The sequence below is a fragment of the Suricata suricatta genome, chromosome 4, assembly GCF_006229205.1.
Source record: "Suricata suricatta isolate VVHF042 chromosome 4, meerkat_22Aug2017_6uvM2_HiC, whole genome shotgun sequence".
Taxonomy (NCBI): domain Eukaryota; kingdom Metazoa; phylum Chordata; class Mammalia; order Carnivora; family Herpestidae; genus Suricata; species Suricata suricatta.
Genome location: NC_043703.1, coordinates 2,218,320 through 2,231,472, shown reverse-complemented (window position 1 = coordinate 2,231,472; position 13,153 = coordinate 2,218,320). Strand labels below are relative to the sequence as shown.

Below are 13,153 nucleotides of genomic sequence, written 5' to 3'. Positions count from 1 at the left end.
CACACACACACACACACACACACAGGAAGGGGCCCCCCAAGACAGCTAGCCAGTGGTCACAGAGGTGGAAGGGACAGTCCCGAGCCGTGAGCGGCCAGCAGGAGGCCAGGCTGCAGGGACAAGTGCAGGGGTGAACACGGGGAGGACAGGGTGCCTTGGGGACCGCCCAGCACCCCGGGCGGACCACAACCCGGGTTACGTGGGGCACCCTCTTCCTTGGAGGGGCATGTGGAAGCGTCAGGATGTCCACAGCCCACTGTCACTGTCCCTCCAAACCACCACGCCTGCGCGCAGAGAAGAATGTCAGAGGTGCGCCCGCCTTCCGTCATGGAACACTGTGACCACAGTGAAACCAAGACTGAGCGCCTGTCACCTGGACGCAGCGACTGCTTTCCTCTAGGCGACTTCCCCGGGTGACCGCGGAGAATACTTGTAAAGAGAACGGATTCAACAGTTTCGCAAAGAGTCACAATAATCATACGGAAGCCTCGCATCTCAGGCACGAATCCCCTCAGGAAAGACAGGAGACCGTCCGGCTTGCTCCAGGGACGCCTTCACCGGCGCCCAGTTCCTCCAAGCCCTCCAGCTGTTACCCAGTGATCAGTTTATTTATTTATTTTAACAGTTCTATTTATTATTGAGAGACAGAGCATGAGCGGAGGAGGGGCAGAGAGAGGGAGACACAGAATCCGAAGCAGCTCCAGGCTCTGAGCTGTCAGCACAGAGCCCGACGCGGGGCTCAAACCCACATGAGCTGAGCCGGAGTCGGACACCACTTAACCACTGAGCCCCAGGCGCCCCAACCCAATGATCAAACAGCATGACCCTACCTTGTGCTGTCGAATAAGCATGCCCGTGAGCAATTATTCCTTCGATGAAAGAAATGATCTGAGGAATGTTCTCAGTCACCCTCAAGTACACGGTCGGGGGGAGAACCTGACGGAAGGCACAGAAGTGACCTGCAGGGGCTGAAAGGCGGAGGTCGGCCACACTGGCCTCCACCGCTCGCGGCGCCCCCTTGTGGGGAGCAGAGTCAACGACACGCCTTACCTTCAAGGCTGCCATGTCTTGTTTAAAGTCCTCTTCATAGAGATTGGCCAGAGCCGCTGGCGACACGTTCACCTGCAGAAAGACAGACGGAGCAGGTCAGCAGGCGGAGCCCCGGCGGCCGGCGCACAGACACACTCAGTGTTAGGTCTCTACTCTCTGTAGTCACGAAGGCTTATCACAGACCCCGTGTTCTGGTCAGAGAGAAGAAAGGGATAAACCGTGTGCCGATTTCCGTTATGTAATCCAAAACCCCAACACACACAGAAGCCTCCACTTTTCTAGGGCAAGGGCCCGGGCAAGGGCACGGGCGAGCTAGAGCAATCTGTTCTACGTAATAAGCAGAAACTTGAGTTCTTATTTATCCCTTACCCCTCAGGGGGGCAAAAGAAAACAAGTCAAAAATACATGAAGGAGAAAGGCCGAGACGTATTTTGAGAGTAACGGGGCCCTGAGCCCCAGAGACGGACGCGGAGTTCTGGGCTCGGGGCAGCTGGGGACGGGCACCTGTGGCCCCGGGTTCTCAGAGCAGAAAGGACGCTCGGAGACCAAAAGCGGGACACAGAATGGGACAGCCACGGTCTTCCCTGCCCAGGGCCCTGGACAGGCAGTCATTCTAGACACTTCCACCAACAAACATTTCCTGCATAAGTAAATCTGGTGAACAAAGGGGCGTCTCAGGTGTGTGGCCGTGGGGAAGGCAGTGAACCTCTGGGCCTCAGGCTTTCTCTGCAACACGGAGACGACCCCACCCAACGACCCCCGGGTCAGCCACGGGGATTCTGGGTACGGCTGTGGAGAGGGCGGTGTGCATGGCACTGGAGCCGCCTCCGTGGAGGACACGGACGCCAGCACCCACACACAGCCCTGCACCCCCTCCCGAGATGTGGCGCCCTGTCCTGGAGGCACGGACTGCACACGCAGCCAGGGCCACCCGCACCCGGAGCCACTCCCCAGGGCACCGTCACGCTGTCTTCTGCTGGGACACACATGTCACTTCACACAAATGCAGGTTCATTTCTTAGCTACGAACCTGGACTCAGACGGCTGCTCAAAGGGCTTGCGCACGTGCCCTTGCTGGCTACCGCCCACGGGCCCCAGGAGGGCGCGCCCATGCCAGGGCCAGCCCCCACGGCGCAGGGGACTCGCCTCTGGCCACCGTCGACGCTCTCCGGTGGCTGTGATGGGTCCCTCCCTCCTGTGAGGGGCCGTGGGCCTCTCACGCGTTTAGGAGACATTTCTACGGAACGGTCTATGGCCACCACACCCGTCTCTCCTCTTACTGATTTGTGAGTATTTTTACATGAAAGAAATTAGCCTTTTATCTCTGATATGAATTTCAATTATTTTCAGTCTTTCAACGCTATCGTTATTTTAGGTCATGTAGAAAAAAATTTCGTTTTTATACTTAGCAATCTTTTACATTTATCAATCTTTGCCCACAAATGGCTCCTGGGCTTGGAAACAAATTTAGGAAAGCCTTCCCCAACACGAGGCTATAAAAAAAGCCCCAAATTCCCTCCAGTAATCTGTGGTCCCGCGTCTTTCCTACCAAGTCCCCACCCGCCCCGGCTGTGGCTGCGAGGCACACATCCGGCCGGGTTTACTTCTCGCCCGGACGCTCACCTGTCACCATTTTCTACTGGGTAGTCCCTCTCCTGCCCACTGACGTGAGATGCCAGCTTTGTCATAAAACAAATTTCCATCATTTACTGTGTCCGTGTCCGACTTTCCAGTGTGTCCATCATCTGCACGATGACCTTTAATTTCTACAACCTTGACAGCGACAGAAAGCAGACGGGTGACTGCTCGGGGCAGAGCGGCGCAGGGGGACGGCCAGGGGCACAGGGCACTTCGGGGGTGACGGATGGAGGGAGTGCCCGTCCTGACACGGGACGGGGTCCCAGGTGCACAAGCTGCACCGAGCTGTGCCCCTCGTGCGTACTAGATACAGCTGATGGCAGGTCTGTTGGACCTCCAACTGTGCCGAGAAAGGAAAGAGCCTATGAAAACAAAAATCTTCCTTAGTTTTAAAAATATGTTTTAATATTAGATCAGACCGCCCCTCCTTAATACTCTTCTTTTACAGATTTTTCCTGCTACTTTAGAATCTATGTGAACTTTAGAATCCAGGTTTCTAAATTTTTTTAATGTTTATTTATGTTTGAGAGACAGAGTGGGAGCAGGCAGGGAGCAGAAAGAGAGGGAGGGGGGTGGGGGAGGGAGAGATGAGAGAGGGAGGGAGGAGGGAGAGAGAGAGAGAAAAGAAAACAGAATCCGAAGGAGGCTCCAGGCTCAGAGCGGTCAGCACAGAACCCGATGCGGGGCTTGAACTCACAAACCGTGAGATCATGACCTGAGCCGAAGTCAGACGCTCAATCCACTGAGCCACCCAGGCGCCCTTAGAATCCACGTTTCTAGTTCAGAAAAGGGGGAATTATAACACACACATATGCACACACGCACAGCTGCACACACGTACACATACACGGTCGGCCACACACATGCACCTGCACGCCCCCCCATGCACACTCACGCAGGCGGCCACGAGCACACGCGCGCGCACACACACACACACACACGAATGCACGCGGCTGCACACACTCCCGTAAACCACCAAGCAAGCACCACACTGCAGGCTCCCAACCCGTGTCCCTGGTGGCTTCTCCAGGTCACCTGCACGAGCCCAGAGGACACCATTATGAGACGCTGAGCAGCAGTGAACTGTAAGGGGACTGTCAACCCACCGCCGCCTCTGCAGGGAGGGGCAGAATAATTTCAAACGTAGTTTTTAAATTTAATCTTTAGGCAGCCGCTCATGCCACTGCCGTCGGGACAGCGCTGCCCTCACTCCCCAAACAACAAACCGTAGGACACGGTGCCCAAACGGGGTCTCAGTCCCGAGGTTTCAGGTTACTGTCCGGCTCGCCCTGACCCTCGGGACCCACTTGAAGCAGGCCCCCCCCACCCCCCGCCCAGACTGCGGCCCGGCCTCCTCCCCGCAGAGAAGGACGCGAGGGGCCAGCGCTCTGGGGGCGCAGAGAGAACACCTTTGGCTCAAGTCTCTGACACACTCATTGCGGTTTTTCTTGGAGAATGTGACTCTGCAAACGTGCCACTCCTCCCGGAACCCTCCCCCCAAGAGTCCTGCGGCTCTCACTCCCGACAACTGTAACTCTGAGCCAAAAATTAAAGTCGAGGGAGGATCCAGAGAAGCATATTATTATACCGTAGAGTACTCTACAAGTGCTGGAGCAGGTGGCAGAGGAACATCGCCGTCGCTCGAAACGTGTGCGGCGGGTAAGAAGACAGCGGTTTGCTAGATGCTAACAGACAGACAGATGTTCTCAAAGCCGTGTCTCGGACACGTGCCTTCTCATCCTGCAGGTGTGCTCTGAGGAGCATTCCGGGCCCACGTTAGCACCCTGCCCCCGGACAAGCATGGAAACCTCAGGAGCCCAAAATTAAGCGCTCTCTATATACAGAATCTTTCAGTCAATTCTCCCAAACTATTCACAGTCTAATACGATTCTTTTATAGTTTATTTACTTTGAAACAGAGAGCAAGCGAGCACACACGGGAGGGACAGAGAGAAAGAGAATCTCAAGCAGGCTCTGCACTGTCAGCACGGAGCCCTACGTGGGCTCGACGCCAGGACCCGTGAGACCACGACCTGAGCGGAGCCCGCCGGTGCCCTCAGGTATAACGCGGTCTCTAACCCACGTTACCTCCTCACCGTATTTGTGAAGTCACTTCGTTCTTGCTGCATTTACCCTGCTGCCACCCCTCCTGGGACGTCCGGCCCGTCACCCACCCGGCTAACCACCCCCCACCTTCCCCACGGGGCCCTCCAGAGCCGGGCCGGCCCCGCCCCACACCAGCCAGGCCGCCAGCTCCCTGTCTCCACCTCCCATCTGGCAGGGTCATAGCAGTGCCCGACGCATCAAGTGCAGGGACCCAGCGGGCCGGGTCAGGCTCCCGCCGAGCGTGAGGATGGACGAAACACTCACAGGGCCATGGTCCCCCTTAACCAGCCTCGCTTCCAGACGCCTCCTGCTGCCGTGCTCCAAGCACGCACTCGCTGCGTCAGAGACACGGATCTCTGGCCACAATCTCCACCCAAGCCTCCCTGCTCAGCCCCTCTGGGGCTCGGCCTCGGCTCCCAGCACCTCCCAGGGACAGATCGGCTCTGAGCACATCCGGGGGACAGCACGGCGGCTCCAGAGTACATCCGGGGGACAGATCGGCTCTGAGCACATCCGGGGGACAGCACTGCGGCTCCGAGCATTTCCGGGGGACAGCAAGGCGGCTCCCAGCACCTCCCAGCACAGCTCCTACCCCCGCCTCTCCCCAGGCCTTCCAATTTGCTAGGAGGCTTCTCTCCAGAACCGGAAGTCTGTGCCCCCAGCGACGTGGCTGAGCACATGCTCCAGTCACAGTCCTGGGGAAGCCGCTCCAAGCCCAGGCCCCTCCTCCTGTGGGGTCGGCCAGTCCTGCCTGGGGGCCCCCGGCCCCGCCTCCCTGCTGTCCCCTCACATCTGCCCCTCACCAGCAACTCCCGACACACGGATGGCTCACCGCGTCTGCAGGGCCTTGGCTGGACCAGGGGACACCTGGCCCCGGGGGCAGGGACAGAATGGAAGCCGCCAGAGAGCACCAGCGATGGCCGTCCAGCCTGGGCACTGCCTGCCGCTCTTGGCTCCCAGCCTGCACATCTCCTTTCCGTCACCGAATGAGCGGCGCTTCTCCAGCCGCAGCCGGTGTCCCAAGACTCAACCTGTTCCGACGACGCTGACTCCGGGTCAGCAGGGCCCCGGGCTTTGCCCCCCTCAGATGCTGGCACAGCGGGGACCCCGGCCCCTGGACCGTCCGCCCGGGACTCCAGACTGGGTTGGGACATGAGTCAGGACTCAGGAAAGCACTCACTCACCAGCCCTGGCTCATCGGAGCAGCCACCGGAGGGGGGGGCGCTCCCAGGCTCTCCCAGGCGCTGCCCCCCCCCCCCCCCCCCGTGCATCACCCCGAGCTCTGAGCCCCCTGGCTGGAGGTGCTGACAGACGCTCTGTCACTTGGGAAGGCCCATTGCATCACCCACCACAGGCAGTCAGCTCCATGCCAGGAGGGGGGGATGTGGCTCTCTCCACGGTGGGGTCTCGGGGACACCAGCCGTCCTAGCCCGTCCTGGAGTGTCCTCCCGTGTCCCAGCCTGTCCTGAAGCTGTCCCGTGGCCCAGCCACCCTTGTCTCACTGCACGGACCCCACAGTTCTGGGCGCTCTGTGCCAGCAACTGGGACAAGGTCCAAACACGTTTTTATCCTGCGGTCCCCTATCCTGGCTGAGAGGGGAACCACGGGACACACAGGCATCCCTCTGTAGGCGCCCCCCTTCCCGGGGGACACAAGCTCTGTGCGGCCAGGAACTGTCTCCCTCACCTTCGTGGGCACCTGACCCCCAGTGGCTCGAAGCAGGCTCAGGGACGGTTCTGGAAATGGAAATCGAGTCTACCGTAGGGGAGCACGGCACACTGGCTAAGCCGCCCAAATGGGGCGAACACAGGAACCCGCTGTGCCAAGGGGCCTGAGGAGACACGTTTAAAGCCGGAGCCCATTTCCACCACCAATGATAAACACTAAGTGGCCCAACTCGGGGCACTTGGGGGCTCAGTCGGCTAAGCATCCGACTTCGGCTCTGGTCATGATCTCATGGTCTGTGAGTTCGAGCCCCACATCGGGCTCTGTGCTGGCAGCTCAGAGCCTGGAGCCTACTTTGGATTCTGTGTCTCCTCTCTCTGCCCCTGCCCTGCTCAGGCTCTGTTTCTCTCTCTCTCAAAAATAAATAAAAATGCTTTAAAAACTTTTAAAAAGTTGTTAATTATAAAAAGCAGTAGAGACAAATTTTTGAAAGCCGACTTTTAAAAATTTAACTACAATATTTAACTTCAACCCCTCAGTTAAAACTGTCTCCCCAAGGTGCCTGGGTGGCTCAGTCGGTTAAGCCTCCGACTTTGGCTCAGGTCATGATCTCACATTCGTGGGTTCGAGCCCCACATCGGGCTCTGTGCTGACGGCTCAGAGCCTAGAGCCTGCTTCAGATTCTGGTCTCCCTCTCTCTCTGCCCTTCCCCGCTCATGGTCTTCCTCTCTGTCTCAAAAATAAATAAAAAACATTAAAAAATGTTATAAAAAGAACTGCCCCCCCAAAACTTCCCCTAGATCCTGAGTTAGAAGTGCCCTGCTCTCTTAACACATAACAGGTGAGAAAATGAAGCCTCCCAGGAGCTCAGCTCCGCTAGCCCAAAGGGGCCCTTGACTCCCCTCTTCTGTGCAGGAGGCGGGGAGTCGAGGGGCCGGGACAGAATGAGACTCGTCATCAAAGGCGACCAGAATCAAACAGGCCTCTTTTACGGGGACAGAGACTCCTCCGAGAACCTGTTGGCACATCCTCGCTGGGCCACACGTGGACAGAGAGACGTGAACCACACATGTGAAGCGGCCACAGGCGCTGCCGCACAGGGATCCCCCCACGCGGACCAGGACACCGGCGCCCACCCGCCCACCGGCACCATCTTGGGCGCTCACCTCGCCGGCTCTTCTGATGATCTTATCGTCCACATCCGTGATTCCCATCACCATGATGATGTTGCACCCAAAAACCCTCGTGAGGATCCTTCGAATGATGTCGAATCTAACATATGAGCTGCAAGGAAATACATATTAGGGCGAGGAAAGGAAACAAACGTTTAATGCAGAATCACCACTGCGATCTTTAAGAAGGAGCGCGTCGTGTGTTGACAGCTGCCACGGAGCAGTCGGGTGGGTGACGGGAGGGGCAGCTCACGTGGGTCCTCACGAGAAACCCACAGAGGCACCACCTCAGCGTCAGGCACGTTTGGCATCTTTAACGCTGGAGCTGGTAAGTGCACTTACATCCATCTGATTGTACAGAAACCCACGGCTGCTGCAGTCTCACCAGGCGGTTAAAATATGGGGAGTGTCACCCTCCCGGTCCATGTTCTAGAAAGCCTGCAATGCTTCACCAGGACAAAACAGCAGGAACGAGTCCAGGCAAGCACATGAAGGCTGTAGGTCACTGCCCCAAACCGTGTACACACCATCCTAGAGTATTTGCACACCAGCTCATCCATGGGCTACACCGGGCAACTCAAACTTGTAAAACCGAAAGGGTTCAAGAGCCAAGTAAAATGTCAGGAGTCCGAAGGCGCCTGGAGGGCTCAGTCAGTTCAGTGTCCAACTCTTGGTTTGGGCTCAGGTCATGAGGTCACATTTCGTGACTTTGAGCCCTGAGTCAGGCTTTGTGCTGATAGCACGGACCCTGTTTGGGATTCTCTCTCTCCTGTCTGCCCCTCCCCAGCTCGCTTGCTCTCTCTCTCTCAAAAAATATATAAACATTAAAAAAAAATTTAAATGTCAAGAATCTGGCTTCACACTCTGAAGAACAGTATGGAGGTTCCTCAAAAAAAAATGAAAAACAGAGCTACCCTACGACCCAGCGATGGCACTACTAGGTATTTATCCACGGGAGGCGGTGTGCTGTCTCGAAGGGGCACACACACCCCAATGTTCATAGCAGCGCCATCGACAACAGCCAAAGTACGGAAAGAGCCCAGATGTCCATCGACAGATAAATGGAGAAAGAAGCTGTGTTTATATATACGATGGAGTAGTCCTCGGCGATCAAAACGAATGAGATCTTGCCATTTACAACAACGTGGATGGAACTAGAGGGTGTCATGCTAAGTGAAACAAGCCAGAGAAAGACAAATATCATGACTTCACTCATATTTGGAATTTAAGACGCAAATAGGTGAACATAAGGGAATGAAAGGAAAAATAAGACAAAAACAGGGAGGGGGACAAAACAGGAGTCTGTTAAACACGGGCGCCTGCGGAGCTCGGTCAGCTGAGCGTCCGACTTCAGCTCAGGTCATGATCTCACGGTTCCTGGGTTCAAGCCCCGTGTCGGGCTCTGTGCTGACAACTCATTAAGGCATTAAGGACACTTGTGGGGAAGAGCCCTGGGTGTCACACGTAGGGGAAGAATCTGGATTCCGCCCCCGCAATCATCACATACTAACTAGCTTGGAGGTACATTAGAACAAGAATCTGGCTTCCCATGAAAGTGACCTCAAAGCTGCAGGTCAGCCAACCTCCCGCTCACCTGTCACCCTCATGGCCTGAGTTCCGAATGTCCTTTTCCCTTGAAAAGGAGCCCTGTGATCGCACCCCCGCAGCTTGGCACCCCCCCTCCGCCCCCCAACGCAGCTCCAGTGACAAAGTGATGTCAGAAACTCCTTGCCAAGGTAGTTAATCATCCGATGCCTTGAGCTGCTTATTCATAAACTGGACAAAATCTCCCCGTGATCCTGGGGTCCGTGCAGCCCTGGTTCCTACAGGCATCGCGCTGCCCTTCCTTCGGCTCGGCCGGGAAGGCCCCTATGAGGGGCGAGATTTCAGTTAGAAAGAGGCGCCGACAAAGTGGGAAGGGTCACAGCGCATACCTGGCCCCGAGAGGTTTCAGGGCGCAGAGGCGGCAGGTGCCGCACCCCCCCCCCGCGGCCACTCTGTGCCCACAGTGTCAGCCCCGCCCAGCAGGTCCCCATCCGCAGCTGGGGGACCCCAGCACCACCGGCCAGGGCTGTCAGGGGGGCTGCAGCAGTTCCTGTCGGCACAGCATCAGAAGTGCCAGGCACCCAGCAATAGCAGGTGCTATGCCTGTTAGGTACCTGTCTTTTTTTTTTTTTTTAAAGCAAGCTCTACGCCCAAGGTGGGCTTGAACTCACAACCCTGAGATCAGGAGTTGAACCCTCTACTGACTGAGCCACCAGCCGCCCAGAGTATGTCTCTTCACTAGCAGCCAGTGAGGCTCCCTGGGGAGGACCATGGGGAGACCGGACAGTGTGGGGAGGCGGGAGCCTGGGCTCATCTGGACAGGCGTTCAGACCTGCAGAGACGACCTCGGGGCTTTGAGCTTTACCTTAGGGGCAGTGGAGCCATGCCTGACCATCCCTGCCCCTAAGACCTCACAACTCCTTGCGAATCTTGTGGTTGCGGGGTCTTCTACCACCCCGGGCAGCCTGAAGGACTCCCGGGGAAAGGGACGCTGGGGAGGCCTCTAGGGTGTTATGACGTGTCCCTTTCTAAGAGCTGTGAACACCCATGCAGTCCTACGCTTCACGTTTGTACTCTTTTCTGCATTTGGAAGGGCAAATACACGTCATAACCGAGGCTCGGTTCCCCTGGTGGGAAGGAAAGAGGCGCCTCCACTGCCCCTTTCTTGCAGAGACTCCTCAGTCCTCCTAAAATGGGTGTAAGGAACACCCCGGGGGCTCTGCTGGTTGAGCGTCTAACTCTTCACTTCAGCTCATGACCCCAGGGGCGTGGGATCGAGCCCCGCATCAGGCCCTGTGCTGAGCGTGGAGCCTGCTTAGGATTCTGCCTCTTCCTCTGCCCACCCCCAGGCACGCATGTGCACTCTAAAATTTAAAAAAAATTATTTTTTAATTTTTAAGAAATGTTTTACGTAGATGGTTTTAATGGCTAAGGAAGCCTCAAGTTCAACTCAGAAAAGTCTCAAGGACCCAACAGCCACCTTTTTTAAGTTTCAGATTTTATGTTTTTATTTATTTTTGAGAGACAGAGACAGCACGAGCAGGGGAGGGTCAGAGAGAGAGGGAGACACAGACTCCGAAGCAGGCTCCAGGCTCTGAGCTAGCTGTCAATACAGAGCCCAACGCGGGGCTCGAACCTGCCAACTGTGAGATCATGATCTGAGCCAAAGTTGAACACTTAGCTGACTGAGCCCCCCAGGCGCCCCAAGTTTCAGATTTTTTGTTAATGTTTACTTATTTTTGTGAGAGAGGGTGCGCGTGAGCGGGGGAGGGGCAGAGAGAGAGGGCTAGAAGGGCTGAAACGGGCTCCATGCTGACGGCAGTGAGCCTGATGCGAGGCTCAATCTCACAAACCGCAAGATCCTGACCCGAGCCAAAGCTGGACGCTCAACTGACTGGACCACCCAGGCGCTGAGTTCCAGATATTTATTAATCAGCGTAAACCCCAACGCAACACACTAACATGAGCTCAGGGGTTCAGAGGGGAGATGTTTCCTGGACACGCGGAAAACTGTGGACGGCTTCTGGAAGAACCTCATTCTAAGCAGCTTCCGAGCGAAACATTTCCTTTCTCCAGTTTGCTGTCATCTACGTTCCCTAAACAGAACTTGGATTAATCGCTGGGACCCTGTTTGTTTGCTAACATCCATCAGAGCTAAGAGCCACCTTTTCGAAATGAAGTCACCAAGGAAGGTTTGCGCCACCTCCTGACGGGGGGGGGGGGATGGGACCGCACATCGCAAACCCCACCTGATCGCACACGTTTTGCCCAGCTGGCTCTAGATAAGCATTCTGTCTTTGCAATCCTGTTATCAGGCTGCCTGTGACCGTGCCCCGTTCTGATTTAAAGCTACTCAAAAACAGGGGCGCCTGGGGGCGGGCTCAGTAAGCTGGGCTTCCGACTTCGGCTCAGGTCATGATCTCGCGGTTCATGGGTTCGAGCCCCGCGTCCGGCGCTGCGCTGACCGCTCAGAGCCTGGAGCCCGTTTCAGATTCTGTGTCTCCCTCTCTCTCTGCTCCTTCCTCACTCATGCTCTGTCTCCCTCTATCTCACAAGTAAATAAAACATTTAAAAATTAAAAAAAAAAAAACTTGTTTGCTTTCTCTTCTGCCTTTGTGGAAAGGTTTTTCCAGGTTGGGAGGCATTATTTTTAATACTCCCCCAACATATTTTATACTTCAATAAAGAGGCCAAAATATGCTTTTTTAATAATTAGTGGTAACTTAGCCCACAGTGAAGGGGAAAAAGGGTTCCCACACGACTGATTTTAACACCAAAAAATTGCTCCAAACTTCCTTGGGTGAGACATGATTTTGTACAAAGTGTAATGAGGAAAAGGAGCTTTTCACTTTGAGTCTAGGTCTGAAACACAAGTGTAAAACATGAACGAAAGAACATGCAAAATATTAGGAAAAGTGCAATTTTGATAAAGGCGGGCGAAGTGTAGCAGATGGTTAGCAGGTTGAAAAGCAAGTGCGTGGATGGAGATCAGACACTCGGGGCTCCAGGCTCCCTGAGTGGGTGACCTCGGAGAGGACCCTCCCGCTCCCGTGAAGCCCCCCCCCATGTCACACTTCAGGCAGCAGCACTGTATGACATGATGTCAAAAAATTGTGCAGACTGAAAAACATGGAGTGGCGTGCCCAAAGTCGGAAAGAAAATAAATAGTGGGGGCCAGAAACAGCTCCTCACCAGCTGACTCCTAACCCCTGGAACAGCCTCATCTCATTAAACATCCAATTCCAAAACAGGTCATTTATCACTGCTCCTCACTGCCCCCTCCGGTTCCCCACCTGCCAAATGGGTGTAAGCGCTCAGAGCCACTACAAGAACCAAATGAGAGGCTGCTAACAGGTGTGCCTCCCACAGCACCCGGAATATACGCAGGATTCTTAAGTTGCCACTTGAGAAGTGGAAAAACCTGCAAAAAGCTCTTTCTTTCCAAAACAAATGGTCCCTTGGAGTGTGAAAAATCAGACTGGGGACACTCACCAAGCATGGCCAAGGTGTGCATGATCGTAGACAGTTGGTCCACAGCTATACCTAGGAACACAGTTACAATCCATCGCGTGAATCACATTTGCAAGAAAGGACGCCACACGCCCTGGGCTAGCACGGAGCCACGTCTGGGGGATTCCCAGCTCAACCCTGTCAAGTACCCGTGACTACAGCAGTGCCTCCAATTGTGCGGCCACGCACTTGTCGCGTACTAAACGCTTTCCACCTGAGAACCTTCCGGGGCACAGCTCCCGTCCCTGAAAACGCTTGGTCCACAGTCCTTCCCGCCCCTGGTCCCCAGCACCCGGGTCCCCAAGTCCCGGGCGGCTACCAGGAGACGGCGTCCGCGCTGCCCACGATCAAGGGGTCCTTCCTCCGGGTGAGGCTGTTGTACACCTTGACGCCCGTGTCGTGGCCCGTCGGCTGCAGCCAGCCCTGCCCGCGCGCTCCCGACGCTGCCCGCCCCGGCCAGGGCCCGGC

The 13,153-nt window shown here is 55.9% G+C and overlaps 1 protein-coding gene across 1 annotated transcript in view; it reads right to left on the bottom strand.

Annotated features, from left to right (window-relative positions):
• The window catches only part of CARS2 (cysteinyl-tRNA synthetase 2, mitochondrial), a 27,867-nt gene that overhangs the window by 14,093 nt on the left and 621 nt on the right, over positions 1-13,153 (bottom strand). Inside the window, exons 2-6 of the mRNA XM_029938395.1 lie at positions 13,005-13,150; positions 12,668-12,718; positions 7,625-7,742; positions 1,051-1,122; positions 831-936 (exon numbers count right to left, since the gene is read on the bottom strand). Of these exons, the coding sequence (XP_029794255.1) occupies positions 831-936; positions 1,051-1,122; positions 7,625-7,742; positions 12,668-12,718; positions 13,005-13,150 (493 nt within the window). The remainder of the gene's footprint in view (positions 1-830; positions 937-1,050; positions 1,123-7,624; positions 7,743-12,667; positions 12,719-13,004; positions 13,151-13,153) is intronic.